General features: G+C 34.4%; 2 protein-coding genes across 3 annotated transcripts; one reads left to right on the top strand and one right to left on the bottom strand.

Annotated features, from left to right (window-relative positions):
• Positions 1-1,008: 1,008 nt before the first annotated feature.
• LOC8267692 (RNA-binding protein pno1) lies at positions 1,009-2,277 on the top strand. The gene is made up of 2 exons (XM_002530569.4): positions 1,009-1,108; positions 1,453-2,277. Exon 2 carries the CDS (start codon positions 1,456-1,458, stop codon positions 2,110-2,112), a length of 657 nt encoding a protein of 218 aa, XP_002530615.2. The 5' UTR covers positions 1,009-1,108; positions 1,453-1,455; the 3' UTR covers positions 2,113-2,277.
• Positions 2,278-14,573: 12,296 nt separating this feature from the next.
• LOC8267681 (protein DNA-DAMAGE INDUCIBLE 1) lies at positions 14,574-21,369 on the bottom strand. Of its 2 annotated transcripts, XM_002530571.4 has the most exons (16): positions 21,028-21,361; positions 20,872-20,904; positions 20,585-20,727; positions 19,797-19,905; positions 19,258-19,374; positions 18,578-18,643; positions 18,071-18,133; positions 17,946-17,990; positions 17,626-17,687; positions 17,134-17,227; positions 16,577-16,669; positions 16,409-16,478; positions 16,242-16,309; positions 15,725-15,782; positions 15,418-15,443; positions 14,574-15,085 (listed from the first exon to the last, which is right to left on the bottom strand). In XM_002530571.4, exons 1-16 carry the CDS (start codon positions 21,091-21,093, stop codon positions 14,957-14,959), a joined length of 1,242 nt encoding a protein of 413 aa, XP_002530617.1. In that variant the 5' UTR covers positions 21,094-21,361; the 3' UTR covers positions 14,574-14,956. The 2 variants fall into 2 exon arrangements, with proteins under 2 accessions (XP_002530617.1, XP_048234420.1); XM_048378463.1 differs by lacking the exon at positions 15,725-15,782 and having other exon boundaries at positions 21,028-21,369.
• Between the last annotated feature and the right edge of the window lie 4,375 nt (positions 21,370-25,744).

Here is a 25,744-nt window from a genome sequence, read left to right as displayed (position 1 = left end):
ATTATTTATAAAATCTTTTATTGTTTTTGTGATGTATGTTGAAATTTTTTTATGATTGATATAAATATTCATCATTTATAGGCATAATATTTATTAGTTTGTCAATAGATATTTGTCATTAATGAAAAATCATACTACTAAGCTGATTTTGAATTGTCTTTCATTTCAGGGCATAACTTGTATCCATGCGCTTCATATTCGCTTAGAGTTCGCTCCAAGAAATATAGTCATCCCTAACCCCTCACGTCAATCCCACGAGCCTCTTATCTATTCTCATTCGATCACGACGGTGGGGGAACAAGTCAAAATAGAAAAACTCACATTGGGTTTAGGGATAATCAGGCTCGAACTGATGACTTCCACCACGTCAAGGTGACACTCTACCGCTGAGTTATATCCTTGCTTTCGTTTGGTTCCTTGCTGACTGGCTATTGAAAGCAGATTGGTACTTTCTTGCAAACCTTGATTGGACTTGCATGGAATGAAAAACAGCATGGAATAAGAATCTCTTGGGTCATTCAAATGAACATATATAATATAGACATAACATAAATTGTCTTTCCACAGTTGACAAATAAAAAAAATCAAACTAAAATTATACAAATATTTATATTGTAATACACATATCTTTTCAACAAAATTAAATTAACAAACAATAAATATTTTACATTTAAACAATGAACATTCAATACATATTTAATGAACATAAATTAATAAACATTTAATACAAATTAATGAATATAAATTATTTAAAAATAAATAAATACGTTAGCGTCTGATGCACATGTCACTATCTGATATGAGTCAGTGTTTGATGCACTTGTCGGATACTAACATAAATTTTTGTACCAATAAAACGGTACCGGATGGATTCCCACGTTCATAAAGCTATATGGACCGAGTCATCTTATAATTTACAAATTTAAACGGGCCCAATCTCACCACGGGCCGTAAAATAAGAAAATTAAACCAAGAAGCATGTGATGTTCGTGGGCCAGCCTACTTATAAAACAAATGTCAGGTTTTGTGCCACTATTTATAACCTAAAACCCTAAAATTCAATGTCTCTCTCTTTTTTCGTTCTCTAACCATCTTGTACGCCTATTAGGTAAGGAAGCTGCTCTCCCCCTCGTTTTTCTCTGTTACCGTCTCTTTAATTCTTTCTACTTTCAGCTTTCTATCTGTGCCTGTTATTGGGGATGAATTGAATAAGATGAATAATGGGTTCTGTAACAGAATTTTAAATAACTTGTTTGGTTGTTGATACAAGCTCCAATTTGAATCAGAGCTCTTACAGCTTCATATTGTTAATTTCATGTCATTATATTATTCTTTTAATATGTGTTTATGAAATTTGGACTCATTGATTTTGGAGGTTTGTTTGGATAATTGAATCTGATGATTCATTCTTAAAGATCAATTCTTTTTTTTTTTTGTGCTTTCTGGTTGCAGATAATGGAAGCTGAAACAGTTCAAGATGGATCAAGAACAGCAGATTCTGGGTATGGGTCTTTACCAGCGAAACCAAAGTTTGCGCCTTTGAAGGCGCATGAGATGTCTGATGGGAGAGTTCAAATAAGAAAAGTATCAGTTCCTCCACATAGGTATACACCTCTGAAGAAAGCATGGATGGAAATCTACACCCCAATTTATGAGCAAATGAAGGTTGATATCCGTATGAACCTTAAAGCTCGAAAAGTTGAGTTAAAAACTAGACAAGATACACCTGATGTCAGTAACCTGCAAAAGTGTGCAGATTTTGTACATGCTTTCATGCTAGGGTTTGATGTTATTGATGCTATTGCTCTTTTGCGTTTGGATGAGCTTTATGTTGAATCTTTCGAAATTAAGGATGTGAAAACTCTTCGAGGTGAGCATCTGTCTCGTGCTATTGGGAGATTGTCTGGTAAAGGTGGTAAAACAAAGTTTGCTATTGAGAATGCTACAAAGACAAGAATTGTCATTGCTGACACTAAGATTCACATACTAGGATCCTTCCAAAATATTAAAGTCGCAAGGGATTCTCTCTGCAGTCTCATTTTAGGGTCCCCAGCTGGAAAGGTATACTCAAAGCTTAGACAAGTTACCTCTAGACTCTCTGAGAGGTTTTAATTATTTTCTGTTTGTTTTTAGTTTGATATGATATCCCCTATTCTAAGTGAAAGTTTGTGATTGTAACTTGGCATGAGTTTTTTTTGTATCAGAGGCTTCATTTATCAACTGCCAAAATTGATTCATTATAAGAGATATATCAATATCATTATCTTTTACATGTAATTTTATTTGCAGTTGATATATCTGTAACAGATTTTATTATTGAACTTCTAATGCCAATGAGACTGTACAGGACTAATTTATCTTGTCTATTGTACCAAACGGTTTCATTAGGATGGCATTGCCTTTAATTTTTAACTTCTGAAGTAATTTAGCTCTCAATCAAATCATAATAAAACTTCTTATACCTACAGTGAGGTACAAATTGTTCTTCACCATTCGCCATGGTATGATATCTGCTGTTCGCGTAGCATTTTGCCTCGTATTTATAGGAAAAGCTGGCCATAATATATACTTAATCAGTGGCATTGGACATAATTATGGCGGTAAATATATTAAACCTTTGGTCACTCATTGATGAAATATGAGATGGGTTATTTGATCTGTGATTTCTTGGCAAGAGAAAGAGAAATCAATTTATAATATCATGAGGTTCAGTGAGTTGCCAAATTACTTCGGCGCTGTTGGAGTGCATTTGTCTTCAGGTGGCTGTTGATTGGTGCAAAGTATAATCTGGTTTTCTTTTGCCAATGCAAATTCTGAATATAAGGAGTCTATTCTTTTCTGGGATTTCATTGTTTTGGATTTAAGACCTCTTGGCCCTTCTGTTTTAACTTATAAAAGCTGGGTCGGAAGGTGAGTCAGCTGATGTCTCATCCATCAGTTTGTGGCTTGAGTTTTTCTTTTTTACCTGTATCTTGATGCTGATTGGAGATCTGATTTAACTTTGAAAATGGTTTTAAGGGTGTGAAGCTCCTTCTTTGTTTGCTTACACAAATAACACACATTGTCAAGCCTAAATCCTAATGAGCCCCAATTATTTCGGCTCTTTTAAGAGAGCATCTCTTGTCAACTGGCTGCTAATGTAATAGACTATTAGCATTATTCGATTACCAATGCAAATTAAAAAAAAAAAAAAGAAGGGGAGCAATTCTTGATTTTGAGATATTATTTATCAGCATTCAAGGGTTGAGATTTATCCAAATTTGAAGTCCACTTCTCAACGCCCTCTTTGCTTTTGCTTTTGCTCTTGCTTATGCTCCACCACTGAGTTCAGGTTGAAATGGGTTCTGAGTACTGGTTAAACATGCAGTGGCTTCTAAATTTGATCTTCTGCCTTGCTATGAGCCAAGAATGGGGTTTATTTTGTACGTGTTTCATTCACTATAATTTGTACTTGAACCGGGCATCAATTATCTTCTTCTTCTTTTTTTGACACAAAGATATGAGATTTCCGTTGCAAGAAAGAGTTACAACTTACAGGAGGCTCCGAGGCATGTACATAGGCTATCAGAGTTTGAAGAAGATTCTCCGCCAAGAAGGGCTTTTTTGGCTAACCACCCAGTTACAACTATGAGGAACAAAATTAAAACAACATTGTTGGAATGAAGATCGAAGATGTAATATGTCTTCAATAACTGCTTCTAATTCGGAGGATTTGCAAACTGCACTTTCCACCATGTCTATGACCAGAGCATCTCTTTTAAGAATAACACTTGAGTTAGAGTTGTGAAGGTGACAGTCAAGTAACTTACCGACGTGGTCTCTAATAACCATGCCAATGGCACCTGTTTAGCTTGTCTTTGGAATGCACCATCAAAACTGATCTTAACCCAGCCATGAGGAGGGGCCTTCCAGCTCGGCGGGGTAGGTATTAGGGTCTACACTATATTGGCATTTGGCGAGGAGGATGCACTAGTTTGGGGATTGCATTGCAAAAAATTCCTGATCATACTGAAGCCCGCTCCAAGATTACATCCGGTAACCAATTTTGTTGTTCGAAGAGAAGTGCATTTCTCGCTTTCCAAAGCGCCCACAAAACTGTTGTTTTATATGAGGATTATGATTCGTAGTTGGGCTCTCATTTAAGGCTGACCAATAGTTCTTCATTCCACCATTCAATCAAACGAGTTTCTTTAGCACCAGTCATACTAACTGGTAAGGCTAGAATGAGATCAACATCAGATGAGTAAAAGATTTGCCTTACTAGTTCCTCCTTCTAGCATAGCTTAGCAGTATCCATAAGTTGTGACGCCCAATCAACACTCGTGGGAAAGGAGCCTTGTAACCCAGGCTTATATGGAAAACATGATAGGATCCATGCCTCCAATTAGCAATGAACTTTATTTCCTTTTAACTTGCCATCGCAATCCTTGAGCTAGAAGCACTTTCCCCTTCATCAGACTCCTCTAGGCCTAGGATGGTTTGCTAGAAAGGTTTGCTTCCATAAGGTCACCATGCAAAAATTACTTATGTTTCAACTCCTGAGCGAGGAGAGAGTTTGAAAATCTAATCACTCTCCACTATAGTTTTGCCAAAAGGGAAAGATTAAAACATTGAAGGTCTCTAAACCCAATCCTTCCTTCTTTTTCGAGATGCACATTTTCTTCGAAAGGAGCTAGTGCATTTTTCTTTCCTTATTTTTCTGACCCCTACCAAAATTAACGAATCATGCTATTTATTTCCTTACATAATTTCTTAGACAATAAGAAACATGACATTGAGTACACCGGAAGGGCAATGGCTACTGCTTTTATCATTATTTCCTTACCGCTGGCTGAAAGACACTTACTTTTCCATCCTACCAACTTATTTTCCACTCTTTCCCTCACTTCAATGAACGGCTGTCGTTTAGACTTGGAAAATACCGTTGGCATACCCAAATATTTGTCTTAACATCCGATGGACAAGAAGCCTAGCACACGACTAAAATGCACCCGCAAGTTTGAGGGCGTATTCTTGCAGAAAACACCGTTGATTTACTCTTATTTATGGTTTGGCCACTAATGTTGTAAAAATAATATGATGTAAGCCTTCTATGGAAGAGAAAATTACACGCCAAGATCAATACTTATAAAGTTTATCAAAAGTTATTTGCGGAACTATCACCCTTATTTATAAAGAAATAAGATCAATAGCTATAATGAGATTAACTTAATTAATTTTAGAAACTAACAAGTTAATAGAATTAAATTAAGGTAGAAGTGAAATCAAAACCTAAACAATAAGCTTTAATCTCAAGAACACTCAAAGAAACTCTTTAAGCAAAAATAAGGTTTTCTATTCAATCAAAGATATATGTATGCTTTTGCAGAATTACATAGCTCTATTTATAGAGTTTAAATAATCTTAATCCTAGAAAGACTAGGATATGCGGCCAAGACTCCTAAATAAACAAAACTTGAAGTAAAAGAGTAGTAAACTCCTATTTTGATTTGGATTTTGACTTTGAATATTCAACCTTGGACTTGAATTCAACATAAATAAGATCTGATCTTCATGTCTTCACGTTTGGGCTTGAATTCAACATAAATAAAATCTGATCTTCATGTCTTCACGTTGGGCTTTAATCCATGAATGAAATATAATTAATCAAAGTTGAATCTTGATCTTCTAAGTCCAACTCGCTAACGTTGCTTCTTGAATGCATCTTGTCTATCACGTGGACCATGAAAGAACACAAGGCAGTCTTGAATCTCTTGCTTCTAGCTCGTGTGATTAGACCCTCATACTTCAATGGATCCATTCATGGCTTGCTTGGTGGTGAAGGATTAGCCTTGATTTTATCATCCACTCCCTCCTCGAAAGGATTCGTCCTCGAATCAAGACCTTCATCAAAAGAAAATGGAGATAAATCAGCAACATTGAATGTAGCACTAACTCCATACTCATCGGGCAAGTCAATCTTGTAAGCATTATTGTTGATGCGTTCCAACACTTGAAAAGGTCCATCTCCCCTTGGCATCAACTTGCTTTTTCTTTGGTTTGGGAATCTTTCTTTACGCATGTATATCCACATCCAATCTCCGGGTTTCAAGATTACCTCTTTTCTTTCTTTGTTGGCGTGTTTAGCATTTGCTTCATTCTTGCGCTCTAGATTAGCTCAAACCTGTTCATGCAATTTAAGCACATATTCGGCCTTTTTCTTGCCATCAAGGTTAGTTTGTTCCTTTAAAGGTAAAGCAATCAAATCTAACGGACTCAAAGGTACAAACCCATAGACAATCTCAAAAGGGCATAATTTAGTTGAAGAATGCATAGTTCTATTATAAGCAAATTCTATATGCAGCAAGCAATCTTCCCAACTCTTAATGTTGCATTTTACCATGGTGCGTAGTAGTTGTGATAGCGTTCTATTTACTACTTCAGTTTGACCATCGGTTTGTGGGTGACAAGTTGTTGAAAATAACAAGCGTGTACCTAACTTACCCCATAAAGTCTTCCAAAAGTAGCTCAAAAACTTCGCATCCCTATCACTAACTATGGTGTGTGGCATACCATGTAAAAACACTACCTCTCTAAAGAATAGGTCAGCAATATGTTGTGCATCATTAGTTTTCTTACAAGCTATAAAATGTGCCATCTTTGAAAACCTATCAACAACAATAAATATGCTATCATGCCCATGCCTAGTTCTAGGTAATCCAAGTACAAAATCCATAGAAATATCAACCCAAGGTGAACTAGGTATAGGGAGAGGCATATACAAACCGTGTGGTTGAAGCTTAGACTTAACATGTTTGCACACAATACAATTTGCACAAAATCGCATAACATCCTTTTTCATGCAAGGCCAATAAAAGTGATCATGCAATACATCTAAAGTTTTTTGAACACCAAAGTGTCCCATCAAACCACCTTCATGTGCTTCTTTCACAAGTAAATCACGCATAGAACAAGAAGGAATGCATAAACGTTTTTTAAAGAAAAGAAAACCATCATGCCTATAATACTTATTAAACGCACCTTGTTCACATGCCTTATACACTTGGCCGAAATTACTATCATCATGATATAAGTCTTTTATTTGTTCAAAACCTAGTAATTTGGCATCTAAAACAGCAATTAAAGCATACATTCTAGATAAAGCAACGGCCACTATGTTATCTTTACCTTGCTTGTACTTGATGACATAAGGGAATGCTTCAATGAACTCACTCCATTTAGCATGTCTTCTATTCAGCTTGTTTTGACTCTTTAAATTCTTCAAGGATTCATGATCGGTGTGGATCACGAATTCTTTGGGCAGCAAGTAATGTTGTCATACTTCTAAAGCTCTAACAAGTGCATAGAGTTCCTTGTCATAAGTTGGATACTTCAGGCTTGCTCCATTCAAATTTTCGCTAAAATAGGCTATTGGTTTTCCATCTTGCATTAGAACAGCTCCAATACCTATACCGGAAGCATCACAATCAATCTCAAAAGTTTTATCAAAATTAGGAAGAGATAGAATAGGAGAAGAAGTAAGTTTTTGTTTGAGTAAGTCAAACGCCGATTGTTGTGCTTCTCCCCAATTAAACTTCACATCTTTCTTCACTAATTCATTCAATGGTGCGACAATGGTACTGAAATCTTTCATAAAACGCCTATAGAAGCTTGCTAGTCCATGAAAACTTCGAACTTCACTTGCATTTGTGGGAATCGGCCACTCTTTGATTGCCTTCACATTTTCTTCATCAACCTCAATTCCTTTTACACTAACAACAAAACCAAGAAAAACAAGTTTGTTTGTGCAAAAATCGCACTTCTTAAGGTTAGCAAACAGAACTTATTTGCGTAAAGTTTCAAGAACTAAACACACGTGCTTTATATGTTCATCATAAGACCTGCTATAAATAAGTATATCATCAAAATAGACAACCACAAACCTGCCTATATAAGCACGCAAAACATGATTTATTAATCTCATGAATGTACTAGGTGCATTAGTTAAACCAAACGGCATGACTAACCACTCATACAAACCAAATTTAGTTTTGAATGATGTTTTCCATTCATCACCCTCTTTCATTCTAATATGATGATAACCACTTTTTATATCAATCTTAGTGAACACAACAGCCCCATGCAACTCATCAAGCATATCATCTAACCTAGGTATAGGATGACGATATTTAATAGTTATTTTGTTAATTGTATGACAATCCACACACATACGCCAAGAACCATCTTTCTTAGGGACAAGTACAACAGGAACAGCACATGGACTTAAACTTTCCCTAACATAACCTTTATTCAGAAGTTCTTCCACTTGGCGTTGTAGTTCTTTGGTTTTCTCGGGATTTGCTCTATATGCCGGCCTATTGGGTATGGTAGAACCGGGTAAAAAGTCAATTTGGTGCTCAATTCCACGAATGGGTGGTAACCCACTTGGAATTTCATCGGGTAACACGTCTTTAAACTCCTACAAAAGAGACTTGAAACTTGAAGGCAAAGAAATATTATTAGTGGTCAGAAAACTTTCTTTATAAATAAGCACAAGTGTTTGTTTTTGTAACATTAAAGCTTTTCTCACATCTCTCTCTCTTGCCACAAAGCTCACTTTTCTCTCTTTTGCACTCAACTCACCTTTTTCTTGCGCCTCACAACTCAATGTTTTCTTTTTGCGCAAACTCTCTTTCTCTCCTTTTTCCTCTCTTTTCTCACACCCCTCATGGTTTTCCACATAGCTTTCCTTTTGCTTGTGTACCTTTTCTTTTTCACGTGCACTCTGTCTCTCTCTTTCTTTTTCTTTTTCATAGGCAGCAACTTTAAGTCTCATTATACGTTGGTCTTCATTAACAATCTTTGGACTTAAAGGTGTAAGAGTATAAAGTTTGCTGTGAAGTATAAGACAATAGTAATTTGAACGCCCCTTATAGATGACATCTCTATCAAACAGCCATGGTCTTCCCAAAAGTAGATGACAAGCTTGCATTGGGATCACATCACACAATAATTCATCTTGGAACTTTTGCATACCAAATGTCACCCTAACTTGCTTTGTAACCTTGATACCTCCCGAATCATTCAACTATTGAAGAGTATATGGTTTTGGATGTTTGGTTGTTGGAAGTTTCAATCGATCCACCATCATTGTGCTAGCAACGTTAGTCCAATTACCATTATCAATAATTAAAACACAAGGAGTTTTTCTTACCAAACAGCGTGTATGGAAGATGTTCTCTCTTTGGCTTTCATCATCAGTCCCTTGTTGCACGTTCAAGGATCTGATGGTGACTCCACATAGCTCACCTGAATGCCCCTCTTACTTAGCTCCCTCATCGGAATAGTAATCTTCCAATTCGAGCATTGAATCTTCATCACTTTCAGCTCCACTTTCTTCTTCACTAGCATACACCAATTCGCCTCCTTTTAATGCTAAAGTGCGTTTTTTCGGACATTGAGAAGGGATATGTCCATAGCCTAGGCATTTGAAGCATTAGATCTTTTTAGGCTTGCCTTCTTGAGTTCGGCTTTTATTGCTTTGTTCCCCCTTTGTTTCGGCTTTATTATCTTTAGACACTTCCTTTCCTTTGTTTTGGGCAGAATTTGTACCTTTCCAATTGGATTTCCAAATAGAATTTGTCAAAGAGGAGTTTTTGCTCTTTTGCTTTAATTGCCGCTCTATCTTGATTGCCATGTGTAGCATGTCCTCCATCTCTACATAATGCTGCAATTCAACAAGATTAGCAATAACTTTGTTAAGACCATGCAAAAATCGAGCCATAGTAGCCTCCCTGTCCTCTTCTATATTGGCCCTAATCAAAGCAATCTCCATCTCTTGATAATACTCATCTATGCTATTTCCCCCTTGTACCAAACTTTGTAGCTTATTGTACAACTCTCTATAGTAATGAGAAGGAACAAAGCGTTTTCTCATTATTCGTTTTACTTCAGCCCATGTTTGGATCTCCCCCTCACTATTCCTACGCCTATTACTCACTAGTTGATCCTGCCAAATTACGACATAATGGGTGAATTCAACTACGGCCAATTTTACTTTCTTCTCTAAACTATAGTTATGGCATTCAAATACTCTCTCAACCTTCTTTTTCCACTCTAGATACAACTCAGGATCACTCTTACCTTGGAAGGAAGGAATTGTAAGCTTAATACTACACAAGTTTGAATCTACCTTATTTCTCCCATGGTGAGTTTCGGTTCTATTTCCCCGTTCTTCTTCATCTCTCCATGTTCCTCTCCTCGCTCTAGACATACTTTTCTCATCTCGAAAGCTCCTACCTCTCGATTCAGATTTGATTTTTATTAGTTCATCCATCATTTCAGCATACCTATTTTCGTTATCAAGCCTTTGTCGTTCAAGTTTGGAGTTTATAGCCTCCATGAATGCTCTCATATCTGGAATCCCATTATCAGAATCTTTGGAAGAAGACTGATTAGACATGGTTTCAAGAAGATTGGTTTCTCCCTCACGTATTTGCACTCAATCAAAGAAAGAGTTTGTCTTTGTGCCCTTCAAAATTAACTCAAATTGTAAAAGTTAAAATCATAACCAACTTAATAAAATATAATTAACAAGCTAGAACAGAAATTAATTAAGCTAAAGATGAATTAGAGGAAAAGGAGAATAAAATAATGAACTAAAAATAAGGATGGAAGTAGAAGAAATAAAGAATAACGGGATGATAAATAAGAAAATAAGAAACCGAATAGGAAACAATTAAGGAAAAGTAGAATAAGAAAATGAATTGAAAAGAGAAGGTTATGTGATATCTTCAAACCTGATTTTCTTTATATTTTGATCTTGACCAAGTCAATCTTTTTTTGAATCAGCTCCAAATCTTGCTTTCTATACTCTTTCTTCTTCTTTTTTTAAGCCTCACTTCGGATCAATAATTCAGATCCACACACAATTTTTTTTTTATAACCAAACAAGAACAAAACACATAGAGCTTAATTTGATTGAAACGTCTCGAAGACTTTGATCAAGCAAACTAAAGGAAACAAAATAACAAAATAAAGATATCACAAACCAATTTATCTAGAACGTCTCGAAGACTTTAACCAAACAAAAGAGTATGTGAGTAGAAGAACAACGAAGATAACAAATAGGATACGTAACCAAACCTTGTAAGCTAGCTCTGATACCAAATGATGTAAACCTTCTATGGAAGAGAAGATTACATGCCAAGATCCATACTTATAAGGTTTGCCAAAAGTTATTTGCAAAACTATCACTCTTGTTTATAAAGAAATAAGATCAATAGCTATAATGAGATGAACTTAATTAATCCTAGAAACTAACAAGTTAATAGAATTAAATTAAGGTAGAAATGAAATCAAAACCTAAACAATAAGCTTTAATCTCAAGAGCACTCAAAGAAACTCTTTAAGCAAAAACAAGGTTTTCTATTCAATCAAAGATATATGTATGCTTTTGCAGAATTACATAGCTCTATTTATAGAGTTTAAATAATCCTAATCCTAGAATGACTAGGATATGCGGCCAAGACTCCTAAATAAACAAAACTTGAAGTAAAAGAGTAGTAAACTCCTATTTTGACTTGGACTTGTTAAAAGAAGACTCCTATTTTGCTTTGGATTTTGACTTTGAATATTCAACCTTAGACTTGGGCTTTACGTTTGGGCTTGAATTCAACATAAATAAGATCTGATCTTCATGTTTTCACGTTGGGCTTTAATCCATGAATGAAACATAATTAATCAAAGTTGAATCTTGATCTTCTAAGTCCAACTCGCTAACCTTGCTTCTTAAATGCATCTTGTCTATCACGTGGACCATGAAAGAACACAAGACAGCCTTGAATCTCTTGCTTCTAGCTCGTGTGATTGGACCTTCATACTTCAATGGATCCATTCATGGTTTGCTTGGTGGTGAAGGATTAGCCTTGATTTTATCATAATGGACCAACTTGTTTAATTCACCTGCTTCCTCCTCCGATGCTTTTGAGAAAACAAGGAGTCATTGGCAAACAACAAGTTGGAGACCTCAGGGTTATTACGGGCAACCATAATTCCTACTCCAATACTTAGCCTTGCTACTTTACTCGCTGAAGTAATTAAAAAAAGCTCTCCGCATAAATAATGAATAGATAGACTAATAGTGGGTCCCCTGTCGTAACCCCATTTGTGGCTTAATGTATCCTTGTGTCTCTCCATTACTCATGATCGAGTAAGATACTATTGAGACATTCCATAATCCATTTCACTAATTGTTTGCAAAACCCCAATTTCACCATCATCTTTTCCAGAAAGATCCATGCTTTACTCATGTCAAGCTTGACTGTCATACCATAAAAGGACTCACTTTTATTCTTTAGAGTGTCCATTATCTCATGTGCAGTCAAAATGTTATCTGCAATAGCTCTCCCTTAATGAATGCACTCTAGTTGCTAATAATTATTTCAGGAATAATCCGCTGCAATCTCAATGTGAGAATTTTAGAAATAGTTTTATAAAAGACAGAGCACAAACCTATTGGGCGAAGCTGAGTCATATCTGTGGGGTGAGGCAACTGTATGGTTTATGCAAATGTCCCAACTGTGTAGCATTCTACCATAATGAAAAAAGCTCTTCACAACTTCACAGTTGTGCAAATGGAGAAGATAGCCTTTCGAATCTCCAAGTTTTTCACCTCCCTTGTTAAGCACTGATTCATTCGGTTGTACTAATTCAGTGATCGCTTCCTTGTTTTGAGGACATGACTAAGAATATATCTGATGAAAATAATCAATAGCCACCTGGAATACCTCCTCATGGCCTTTCCTCAGCATGCCCGAACTGTCTTGTAACACAGGGATAACATTTTGTTTCTTCCTTTACTTCGTTTGGGCATAGAAATAGCAGTAATTTTTGTCTCCCATCAACAGCCAGGAGTTAGGAGATTTTTTAGCCCAATATTTCAATTGACAATAAGCCTTCCCATCGCAATAACTTCATTTTTGTCCCATGAGTTCACTTGGACTTTAACATGCCTTGACTGTGTCTCTAACTCGAATATTTTCTACCACCCTTTGAGTTTCAGCATCAGCCGCCCATCTGGAATCAGAATGGAATTGTCTAAGGCTCGTGATTCATGTGGACAGGTATCCAGAAGGACCGGCCGATGGGCGGACCCAACATCCTAAATGAGTCACAACAGCCAATTGATGTGTCCTAAGCCATGCACTCATGCCAAGAAAGCAGTTAAGTCTTTCCTGCACATGATCAACATCATGCCTTCTATTGCTCCACGTGAATGGGTAGCCAACAAAACTCAATTCATTAATATCTAGAGCATTAATGAAGGCCTGAAACTCTTGAATACGTTCCCATTCATAAGGCAACCGTCCTTATTTCTCATGCAAGTGGAGGAGCATGTTAAAATCACAGCAAACAATGACCTTGTCTAAGAGGCCTGGAAAATAGTTGTTAATCGTGTCACATTGCCATCATTGCAATTCTGGAACAATACTCAAATGAACATAAATCAAATCCTAAAAAACAGTTGCTCTAGAATCTATAACTTTGCAATATAGAAAACATTTGAAGAAATAACATTAATAGAAATAAAAGGTTTACAAGAAACGCAGATACCACCACTCGAACCAATTAGTTCTACGAAATACATAGAATGAAAACCATATGCTTTGTCCTAACTACATCACTGCTGTTCTTGTTTCTACTAAACAAACAACATCCGAAAAATGAGAATCACTCATACTCTTCAAATTATGGGCAGTTAGAGGGTTTCTTACACCTTGGCTGTTCCAAAATAGAATCTTCATTGAGCGCTTGGGTGCCACTTATGTCTGGCAGCCCCACCAAATTTGAAAAATCAGAATCACCTTAGCTTCCTTGACGAGCTTGTCTTGCTAACCTTTTCATGCAAACCTCCAAGGGTTAAACTTGCGCAGCCTCGTTGTTTTTGTTACAAATAAGCCTAGTTGCATATTGGTAGACGAAGCTCCAGACAAAGGGAAGTTTCCAATGCCATTCTTCATTGAGTTAATCTATTTGCAGGCTTCAATCACCAGTACGTTAAAAACGTCTTGAAAGTAATAATATATTATGATGAAATGACAAAAATATAATTTTTACGTTTGCCTTGACAGCAAAAACAAATTTATCTTTCCCAATCATTCTACAAATTTTAGAACACAAGACGAATATGGCATTCAGTTGTAAACGAATTAAATTTCTTATTAGCTACTCATAATCGAATTCAGTCAAAAACACCTTTAATGACACTTGTTTAATAAATATGGTAAACCTAAATTATTAAAACAAACTCAGCTCATTAGCTCATATATTTCTATAACCTAGCTCCTAAAATATAATATTAATTGTTTAATAATTTATATTTTTACTTGTCATAAAAATATAACAATATTCATTTAAACTTATTTATTAGAATAAATCATAAAATTCAATAAATAAATTATAACTTTCAAAATAAGTACCTTATTTTTTAATAAATTGGGAAACTATTTAATTTATAATATATACATATATTTATTAAACTCATTTAAAATTCAACAAAAATTCAGTAGTTTCAGTAATAAATGAGCTAAATGTACATTAGTCAAAACTCGACTTAACTCAATTTTTCTTGTTTTTGGGATACAATCTAATCAGGAATAAGGACAGCCTCATTCTACTAGTGTTATTGCAGAATTTGCGCATCCGGAGTATCAAAAACTAAATTTCTTTACAATCCAAGGAAAAGTTTAACTGTCAGAAGACAGTCGTTGTTAACATTGAATAAAATAAGTAAATAGAGGGAAGGAATAAAATATGGAACTGTTTAATTTACTTCCCTTTGAATTGCCAAAAAGGAAAAAAAAAAAAAAAATTAGTTTGCAAATGGGTACACTAATTTTTAATCTGTAAAATTTGTCGGTGGAATCAAATATTATTCCCACAATGAATGAGCATATTAAGAATATTGAGTTGGTCTTCAACCACCAAAAAGGAATCCAGCAGCCTGTTCTTCATTTCCTTCGAATAATTTAAGAGCTTGTACCACTGCATCTCTTCCAAACCCTAGCTCGACGAGCTTTGCAACTTTTGCTTCAAAATCAGGTCCCTGCCAGGAAATCATCTTTTACTTGGAAATCTCTTGAGAACATGTATCTAAATTCAACTCCAAATTGGCCATGGTGATAGTCCAGAATTGATAGGTTCATGGATTTATTGAGATGAGCAACCAATTGGCAATGATGATAATGAGGACAATGATGAATACCACGACAATAACTACTACTATCAGCTAGAGCATTGACTAAACATATGAACAAAAAAAAGCATTGACGGGTTTGAGAATAACTGAAAAAGTACTCAACTAGCAAATTATAGCTAACACCATATTTCCAGCAGCAAGCTAAAAGAACCGCAGAAAGATGGAATGATATGACTTACCTGTGTTACACTACCCCGTGCAACTCCTGTGACCCACAGAAAAATGAAAGATTAATTAGTAATTGATATAAAACTTATAACATGAAAGATAAATAAATTTCCGCCCAACATAATCAGACACAAATATTAACAGCGCAAGACCTAAGCCTAGCAAATAATTTGACGTCCTTGATGAACAAAGCCATGGAATCTAAAAATGCATGCTAATATGGTCAACCTAACGAAACCAGTCAAGGTCAAAATTAGTTAAAATAACTGTTAAAAGAAGTAACCAATAAACTATCGTCTCAAAATTAGGAAACCTAACCAGAAGATTGACCTCCTGCAGATGCATTAGCCTTCTTATCCACTGTTCCTGAAGTTACCTGAAGAATCAAGGTGGATCAGTGCCAGAACTTTCCTTCAACTTATTTGCAGATGACAAACTTGTACACGCGTGTGTTTATGTTCAAGAAACTGAATGGTGATAGATCTAAAGTTTTCCAGATCGTTCAACTTGGCTAGTTACACCGAAGTTGTGCTAAAATAATGGTAGCAAACACAAGATAAAGAGAATCATGCTCAAGCCAATTTCAACAATCCATTTCAGATAAATACGCAAGGTCGCAAAGGAAACATTTTTTTTCCCACACTTCAAGTAGGCATGAATTATGATATAACTAAAAAGTTCAACAATGTTATTTGACACTCCAAATATAGGACAGACTAACAGTTGCAGAATAGAGTATGCCAAATGTCTAAAACCTTCACATACTTAGTATAATCAGAAGCTAACATCGAGGACCACCTATGTACTGTTGTTAATAGAATAGGAGTAGACTTACTGGGTTTCCAGAACTGGATGCTTCTTTATGACTCTCTTCATCCAGAAAATGAGATGGAATGTCTTTCTCTGAAACAACAAAAGAAACACAGCATCTGGTTAAGAAAGCAATTCATGCATGATATTGTCATCATTATAAAGGAGCAATGTAGAGGTCAGATGATTAACCTTGCAAAAATGGTACAGAAACTTCTCCACCGGCAACTTTCAAAACATTCTCCTTCAAATCAATAATGCACTACAGACAGAGTTTGAATAAATTCACATATACAGTGAACTTTAATTATCAAATTTCCAAGAAGACCATTAGACAAAAAGTCCAGTTGCAGATGCTACCTGGTGCTTGCGAAGCATATCAAGCCCAAAAAGAAATTCCATATTGGGAGAATCTAGCACCAAGAAAGAGCAAGGGTAAAATATACTCCCAATCTGCACAGAATAAAAAGAATTAAAATGTGAAGTTAGAATCAGCTTTAAGGATATAGTAATAGTGATAAATAACGACTAAATGCTGATAGAACAACAAGTATTCCTCAGTCGATGAAGGGGCATCAATTTTTGCAGCTTGTACAATCTATGATAAAAAATGGAGTTTTTTATGAAGAGATGGAAGGAGTTCATATACCAAACATCAAAACATAATTCCAAAAAAGAAGGCAACAATGCATAGAATATACATTGCTCAACTTTATGCTTATGATTTTCTGATCTGTGACTAATATAGATCACCTGACAACAGTTTTTGAATGTGACTAGTCATACTCAAATATAAGTGCTTGGAATATGAGAAAAAAAGAAAGTTAATTTGCATGCAGCCATGCATGTGTAAAAGCAAAGTAGAAAAATAAACAACAGAAACTATAAACTGCACAAATAAAAACACACACAAGTACCTTTATTGGAGCTACGTGTATCCGACCTAATATCTCAGATTGACCTACTCCACGAGCAATGCCTCTATAACGTTGATCCAAAAGCCTAAGCAATCTGAATTAAGAAAAAAAACACAATGAAGCAATAATTATAGTGGGATTCCTTTAAAATTTCTTGTGAAGACTTAAGATAGAGCATCGGCATTACTAATAACATATAAAAGTTCCAAATAACTAATAAAAGGAAGAAAAATTATGGAACTAGCATATCTCCACTTAATAAAGAATACTTGCCAACTTAAAGAGTTGAAAAGGCACATACCTAATTTTATTGATCTTTACCAGATAACTATAATTACATTTATGTATACATGTAGGAATTAATCTTCTATCTAAATCCAATATCTTGCCAATATTAAGTTTGCAACAGAGCCAGCATTAATTTCACCTAATCCTAATAGTAGAATAATTGCAGTAATGAAATAATAATCAAACAATAAAGTGTATACATACCCACATCGCTCGGCACAGCTTTTTGATATTATTGTGGACTGAGCACCACTATCAACAAATGCCTTGAATAAAGAGAGACAGAAAAGTTACATTGTAAGGTTTTTGCTTCCACCATAACCATTTAAAAACATTGAGAGAAAAAGGATATTATCCAGGAATTATCATATAAGTTCCATGATGTTGTTTTTGAGTAAACAAGCGAATGAAAAAAGGTACAGTTGTGAAAGAATGCAAAATAACAGAACAGACACTAAGTTATGGTAAAAGAATAACATGGCTGCATCTTCGCTGCATCTAGAGATAAATTTTATTGCCTCTACCTTTAAGGGCACGCCATTAACTTCCATGTCAACATACAACATGACCTGAAGATTAAACAAGAAACTTTGAGTTCAAAACTCAATTATTTAACTTATGCAGTCCACAAGTTGAAGAGAATACATACCACCCTAGCAAAAGCTTCAGGGTTGTATTCCAAGGCAGCTGCCCAATTTTCATCAATTCCTTTCTGCATTTAAATTTAGCAAATATCGCAAAACATCAAAATTTAAGGGGAACATACTATCTGAAAGGGGAAAAGAAACTTGAAAAGAAAAAACAAATAGACGGCCCAGCATGTAAGTCATAGTGAGAAAGCCTTTCATCAAATTTAAAGTACCACAAGTCTCAAGAGATTAAACAAGTTTTATTCATTTACATAATTGATAAATAAAAGATAGTTTTTGAAACTCACATGGCTTTGAGAGAAATTGAAAGTCAAAATAATGGGATCGAATCATCTAAATCTCGAGTGGAGAATAACCACCAGCAGAAAATCAAATACAACATCGTACAACAGAACTTGGTATTTACCCTCTTATGTTATTAGATAAGCAATAGATTAATGACAATGAAAAAAATCCATGAGTCACTCCTGTTGACTGTCACACTTGATAATGTAAATTAAACTAACCTGACGAATGGCAGCTTCAATTTTCTTTTGTGCCTCAACATCAAAAGGATCTGCACTAAGAAGGGCCTATAAAAAAAGAGGAGAGAGAAAAAATAAATCTAGGTAAATCAGTGTCTTTATTTTGCAGAAAAAAAATCCATTTGAAATGGTGCACAGAAACTACATCCTTTTTTGTCTTAAAATAAAAAAATAAGACACAGTAATAGATCATTAGAATCCATTTATGTCTTTTATAAGCAATAAAGAAAGGAGTAAGAGGTAGATAAACTTCTCTGTTTAAAAATTACAATCTAAATGGTTTACTAAAACCAAATCAAGTAACTACCAACTAATCTAAATGGTTTCTCACCAACATTTACTGAATTATCAAGTAATTACACCGATGTGGTTTATCAAGAAAAGATCAGAAAGAGTAAGAGATAATATAGTGATTCTTTAACAAGGTATATCACATATGACCCTATTCACCCAAGTTATCCAAAGTTAACTTTGTCCTTACACGTGTATTTCAACAATGTCAACTCAGATCTATACTTATCCATGCATTCAAGCCTAATAAGCTTTTGCATGAAGTACTTGTTAGAGATTTAATGGATCATCCTCCCATGCTCTTTAATAAACTTTAGAAGTTCTTTAATACGAAAATGAAAATGAGCCAGCAGGAAAAGCTAGTCACTCACAAGTTCCTCCTCTTGTTGGCGCCGCAATTCAGATCTTTGGCGGTTTCGTTGCCGTAAGAGGCCCTGAAGTCTATTGAGGTCATTTCCAAGAAGAGCTTGTGCAAGTTCTGGATCAGTCTGTGAATCCATAATAAATTTAGACCATATAAAATCTGAGCAGGTGAAACAACAGAAATAAAGAACAAATTGGGATGAAAATGAGCAATTGCACACGAAGCCAATAACCGTAAATACACAGAAAATAATCAAGCAGCAAGTTCCAACAGTAACATAATAGGCTTCCAATACATTGAGAAGGAGTGGCAAGGAAACAAGATAAATTGATAAGCATTCAGGCGATGCATTTATCTTTAAGAAGAATACGGATAGGGAGGAGAAATGAGTGAATGTTAAAGATTCAAAATCCGAGAAAAGTATGTTATCTTGCATCAGAATTTTTCTCATCTGAAATAAAAAGCACTAAATTGAGTATGATATCGCCAAACATCCCTAATTCAGAACAAAAAGTAAACAATGAAGAAAATAACCATCCATTAAACCTGAAATAGTTGAGCCATCAGATTAGAATCATTTCGAATATGCTGTTGGAAAGCCCCAGGATTTACAGCAGATCCATCAGCATTGAAGCTCAAATCATTTGCTGGTGCACTGAAATATTGCAACATAAAATTTAGATTATAAAGCCAAGGAATAGATAACATTTGCATAAAATTTTGTGAGGCTTGCCATGCATGCCTGCGCATTTAAGCAATAATGGCTGTTGAACAAAAGCTGATAAAGGCGAGGAATATAACCACATAATTAGAGAGAAGACACCACTACAAAGAGAGGAAATGAAAATATCTTCAATAATAGATAATGAAAGCATTGCATCCATCAGAATTCCACTACATAGAAGGAGCTAATGCATGAAATTATCACTCAAAGGAGCTTGACAGGATAACTCAAAATCGATTACCCACACTCTTTAGCATCTTCATTTGACATGCAACAATAGCTCATGCCAGACTCTATTCTGTGCCATTGTGGCATTTTCTAACTTTAATACCACAAAAACCCAATGAAGACATGTGTCTGCATATCTGTCTATTATGCTTTACTTAATAAAATCAATCGACTTGCTCAACAAGTGATAGTATAGCAAAACAAGGCATTTCACCACCATCATAAATACATTGCAAAGAGGATGTAGTTCAAAGTGTCAGACTTGCTATATTTTTAACAGTCCAATTAGAAAAATAACAATTGAAGCACAAAACTTTATATGAAAAGTCGACTGATTTAAAAGTCTATATCAGAAAGTGTATAGAAACATTTTAAACTATACCTAGACGGAGCAACAGCAGCACCACCACCAGATACCATCATCAACAAATCCTCATCTTTAACACCCAATGCACTCAATTTCTCATTATTCCGTATTTCCCTCCCATTATATAGAAGCTGCTGTTGCTGCAGCGGCACTTGTGTCTGCTCATACACATACAAATACCAATAACAATTACTTCAAAAAAATAAACAAACGAAATTAATAAAGCTTAAGACTTTTAACTTAAATTTGTTTAAAACAGAATTCAATTGTAGCAATCAAACCAACAGCTACTAGATCATTACCTCCACTTCGAGCAGAGCCTTCACGTTCTCAACCTTCAATTTAAACAATTAAAAACCGAAAAGAAAAAAAAAACAAAAGACCTGTCAGTATACAAATTTAGGCATGTAAAACATGTAACAACTGAAATTAGGTCCTTTTTTTCTCTTTTTAATTACAGATTCATGAGGATCGACTTCTAAAGATATGATCTGTTCATCAGCCGTCATTACAGTGATTCTCATCTTTCTTTTCTTTACTTTTCGTTTCCTGTTCGGATCTCTGTTTGAGTTGGCTGTGTTTTCGTGTTGTGTTTAATCCCTTCTTTTTCTTGTAGAAGAAGAAGAAAGCTTTTTGTTTTGTCGATATTATTGTTGACGGTAATATGTATTTTAAGATAAACAGAGAGCTTCTGGAGTTTTTATTTTATTTTATTTTTCTTTTAATTTTAATTTTTAAGTAGCTTTAAAAGAAGATAATTCTCTGTTGGATGTTTTTTTTTTTTCTCTTCTTTTCTAAGTCGAAGTGTGACTAAAGTAAAACATAAAACAGGGACTTCATGTTGAAGTCTTCTAATTTCATCTTTTAAGCATTTTATAACAAACTATTAGTCCATTGCAGAATGACCTTCTGGTTGATTATAAGTATTTTCTTTTTAGTTTCAAACTTTAATATTTTTTATCTGACTAAGTATATAAAACAATAATTATATTCTTAACACATTGTAATTTAATATTTATTTTTTTTTAAAAAAAAAAAATATATATATATATATATAATCAAGATTATAAAACTCTCTCACACAGAGGTTATTTTAAAATTTTAAAATTATAACTTAAATTTTAGAAAGATACTATTAAAAGATAATAGTTATATTTCAAAATTTCTTACCCAAACTCAAACTACATCAGCCCATGATGAATTAGATCCTGGAGAACTATACATAATGTTTGTATGATGAAAATATTTCCCTTTTTAGGATCTTTACTAACAAGCTTTGAGGATTTTGATACACTCACCGAACCTATTTTGCAAGTAGTTCCATATTAAACACATGTAAATTTCAAAATTCAAAATTGATAGAATATTTATTTTTACATAATTTTTTTCAAGATGTCCAGTGCATTTTACGTTCATCTTAAATTTGTCCCTACCAAAAATTTTCTAGCAAACAATCAATTTTAGGACAAATTCAGAATTTGGAAGCAGCTCATTGAGAAGATCGGAATAGCACAAGCAACTACTTCAATTAAAATCTCTTTCCCTGCTAGAGATAAAAGTCATCATTTCCATCCTTGAACCTTACTTTTAACTTTTTCAACTAATTCTACAAATGTTTGATTTTGGACCTTTGAAAGATTGCCGAAAAACCTAGATATTTGTTAAGAAAAATCCTACTTCCGAGACTTGCTACAATCATGCTAAGTGAATTTGCAATTGAGTGAATATGTATATATTAAAATATAATGTTGACTTCGATGGGTTAATCGCGTGGCCACTTGCTTTTTCGTACCATTAAAGAATAAAGCAAAGAGTTTGAATAACTGAAATCGAGGCTTTAAAGAAATATAGAGAATCGTCTACAAATTAAAGACCAACCTTTTAAAATGACCCACTCCTTGGACCCACCAGACAACGTAGGTCCCACATAAAATTTAAAAGAAATACCCATTTACCCCAACACTTTATGTCACTGTTGATCCTTCACAAAAATTAATCTCTGACAATCATTTTTATCTAACATGTTGAGACAACTACATAAGACCCATGCATCTAAAGTTAAAATTTGAAAACTTGAATAGACTTGTCATATGGAGGACACTAACAAATAGAAAGAGTTGGGTATAGATCTGGGTAAGTGCAAAGCTAATGACAGTATGAAGCTTGACAATAAAGAAGGCTTTATGGACAGGGTGAATGCTGAGAAGAAACTCAAAGGGGAATTGTCCCTAAATTTGCAAGTTGTATTTGTACAGGTGGAGGCTGTAAGGTAGCCCTGCTCAACAATATGAGGCTATTAAGTTGGAACCTCTAAGGAATAAGTAACCCTTAGACGATTCATGCCCTAAAGAAATATGTTAGGAATTATTATTCGAATATAATGTTCTTGATGGAAACGAAGTTGTCAAATGATGAACTTGATAGAAACAAAGTTATCAAATCATGAACTTGATGGAAACGAAGTTGTCAAATCATGAACTTGATGGAATAAAAATGTTTCATTTAATTTCTCAATTTCTTTATTGTGAATGTAAGTAAATATGAGAGGTGGTTTAATCCTTGCTTAGTGTAAGGGGGTGTATGTGAATATTTGTAGCTATTCTCATAACTATGTTATATTTGAAGTGTGTAGGTACCCATGTATGGTGATTGACATGTTGAAACAGTTGTATAAGACTCATGCATGTAAAGTTAAAATCTTAAGACACAAACTTGTCATAAGGAGGATACTAAAAAAATAGAAAGAGGTAGGTAGAGATCTAGGTAAGAGAAAGGCTAATGACATAATGGAGCTTGGCAATGAAAAAGGCTATATGAATAGGATGAATGCTAAGAAGAATGCCAAAAAGGATCCTTAAATTTGCAAGTTGAACTTATACAGACAGAGATCTTACCCTTGGATGGTTTGTGCCCTAAAAAAATATGTTAGGGATTATTACCCAGATGTAATGTTCTTAATGAAAACAAAGTTGCCAAATCATGAACTTGATGGAATTAAAGTTTCATTTAATTATTTTAATTTCTTTGTTGTGAATGCAAATGGTAGAAGGTGTAGTTTAATCTTTACTTGGTGTAAGAAGGTGTTTGTGAATAATTGTAGTTATTCTTAGAACTGTGTTGATTTTAAAGTGTGTAATGAGAGTGGTACCCCTATGTTGAGTTTCAAGTATCTATGATTTTCCTAATGCTACTAGCAAGTGTAAGATGTGGGATCTTATACGCTCATTGCATGCCCAATCACATTTGCCTTGGGTATGCTTCGAAGACTTCAATGAAATTTTTTTTCACTATAAAAAGGAAGGTGGCAGGATTAAGTCAAATTATTTTATTAGAAATTTTCAAACTGTTATTAATGGGTGTTGTCTTCATGACTTGGATATATATAATACAATTTTTCATGGGATAATGCAAGAATAAATGGTGATTTGTGGAAGAAAGATTGGAAAGAATGTTGGCTTCTATAGATTAGGAGTCTCTATTTTTGCAAATTGAAGCTGAAGCATTGCATAAAATGGCATCAAATCACTCACCTTTATTTCTTGAAATGGACGAGTTTCAAAATCAAAGGATAGTAAAGAACAAAATTCTTCATTTTGAAGCCATGCAGACGTGTGATGTAAGGTGTGAAGAATTAATTGATTGTATTTGAAAGATTGAGTGGGGGGAGAATGATAGTGAAAGAAAAAATTTCAAATTGTGGGGAAGAGTTAAAACAATAAAATAAAATAATTTTTGGCCATGTATAATGTAATATTGGTGAGGTGTAAGGTACAGACAAAAAAACAAGAGTTGAGAATAAAGCTTAAAGATTTACTTAAGTATGAGGAAATTATATGGAAAAAAAGGTAAAAGGCTTTATGGATTGAGGAAAGTGATAAAAATTATAAATTTTTTTTCCATCAGAAAGCTAATTTAAGGCGTAGAAGGAATAATATTAAAGGGTCAAAAAACAAAGAGGGTGTTTGGTGTGAAGGAGAGAAAGAAGTATAGAATATTATCCTAGATTATTATATTGATCTTTTTAACACATGTGAGCCGACTCACTTTTATCATACAATTGAAGCCATCGACTCGAGATTGTCTTTAGATCAATTTGTTCATTTGTCTCTTTCTTTTACTATAAATGAGGTTATCTTTACCCTAAAGCAAATACATCCAAGCAAACTCCCCTAGTTCTAATGGCACGTCTGCTTTATTTTTTTCAAAAGTATTGGCATATAGTTGGTAATGATGTCTCACATTTTATTCTAGAATATCTTTCTACAGTTATTATGCCTTCTAACGTTAATCACACTTTAGTCACTCTAATTCTAAAAGTTCACAATCCTAATTCTATGAAAGACCTTAGACCAATTAGCTTATGTAATATATTGCATAAACAAATTTCTATGGTGTTGGCCAATTGTCTGAAAGCAATTATGTCAAGTGGTACCGATGACTCTCAAAGTGCTTTTATTCTAAGGAGGCTTATTATAGATGATGCTTTGGTAGTCTTTGAAATTTTTCATTCTATGAAAGATAAGATGAAAAGTCGAAAAGGATGTCTTGCTTTTAAATTATACATGAGCAAGGAATATGATCGAGTAAAGTGGGTGTATTTAGAACAAGTTCTTATTAAGATGACTTTTCCCCTCACTTTATTAAACTTATCATGAATTGTTTGATGTCAGTTTCCTTTTCATTCATAATTAATAAGAAATCTAAAGGCTTGTTAAAAGCCTACTAGAGGTTTACGTCAAGGGATCTCATATTGCCTTATTTATTTCTTATTTGTGCAGAAGGGTTATCAACAATGATTAGGAAAGCAGCAGATGAAGGAGAAATTTATGGAGTTAAGATTTGTAAGGGGAGCCCTATAGTCTCTCATCTTTTCTTTTTTGTAGATGAAGAGCAACAAGAACGAAGATCGAAAAATTTAAGATAATTCTCAAGCTTTATGAAAATGAGTTAGGATAAAAGATTAACTTTGACAAATTCGAAGTATCCTTTAGTAGCAATTTTTGGGAGGCTACAAGATTGGATATTAAATCTATTTTGGAGGTGGAGGAAGTTGGACAACATCCAAAGTATCTTGGCCTTCCAATTATAGTCGGTAGATCTAAAAAGATTATTTTTAATTTTCTTAAGGAGAGGTTACAGAAAAAGCTTAAAGGTTGGAAGGAGCAAGTTCTATCA

The sequence above is a fragment of the Ricinus communis genome, chromosome 1 (genome assembly GCF_019578655.1).
Source record: "Ricinus communis isolate WT05 ecotype wild-type chromosome 1, ASM1957865v1, whole genome shotgun sequence".
Lineage (NCBI taxonomy): Eukaryota > Viridiplantae > Streptophyta > Magnoliopsida > Malpighiales > Euphorbiaceae > Ricinus > Ricinus communis.
Note: the sequence above shows the minus strand (reverse complement) of the source record. Positions and strands in the feature narration are given on the sequence as shown.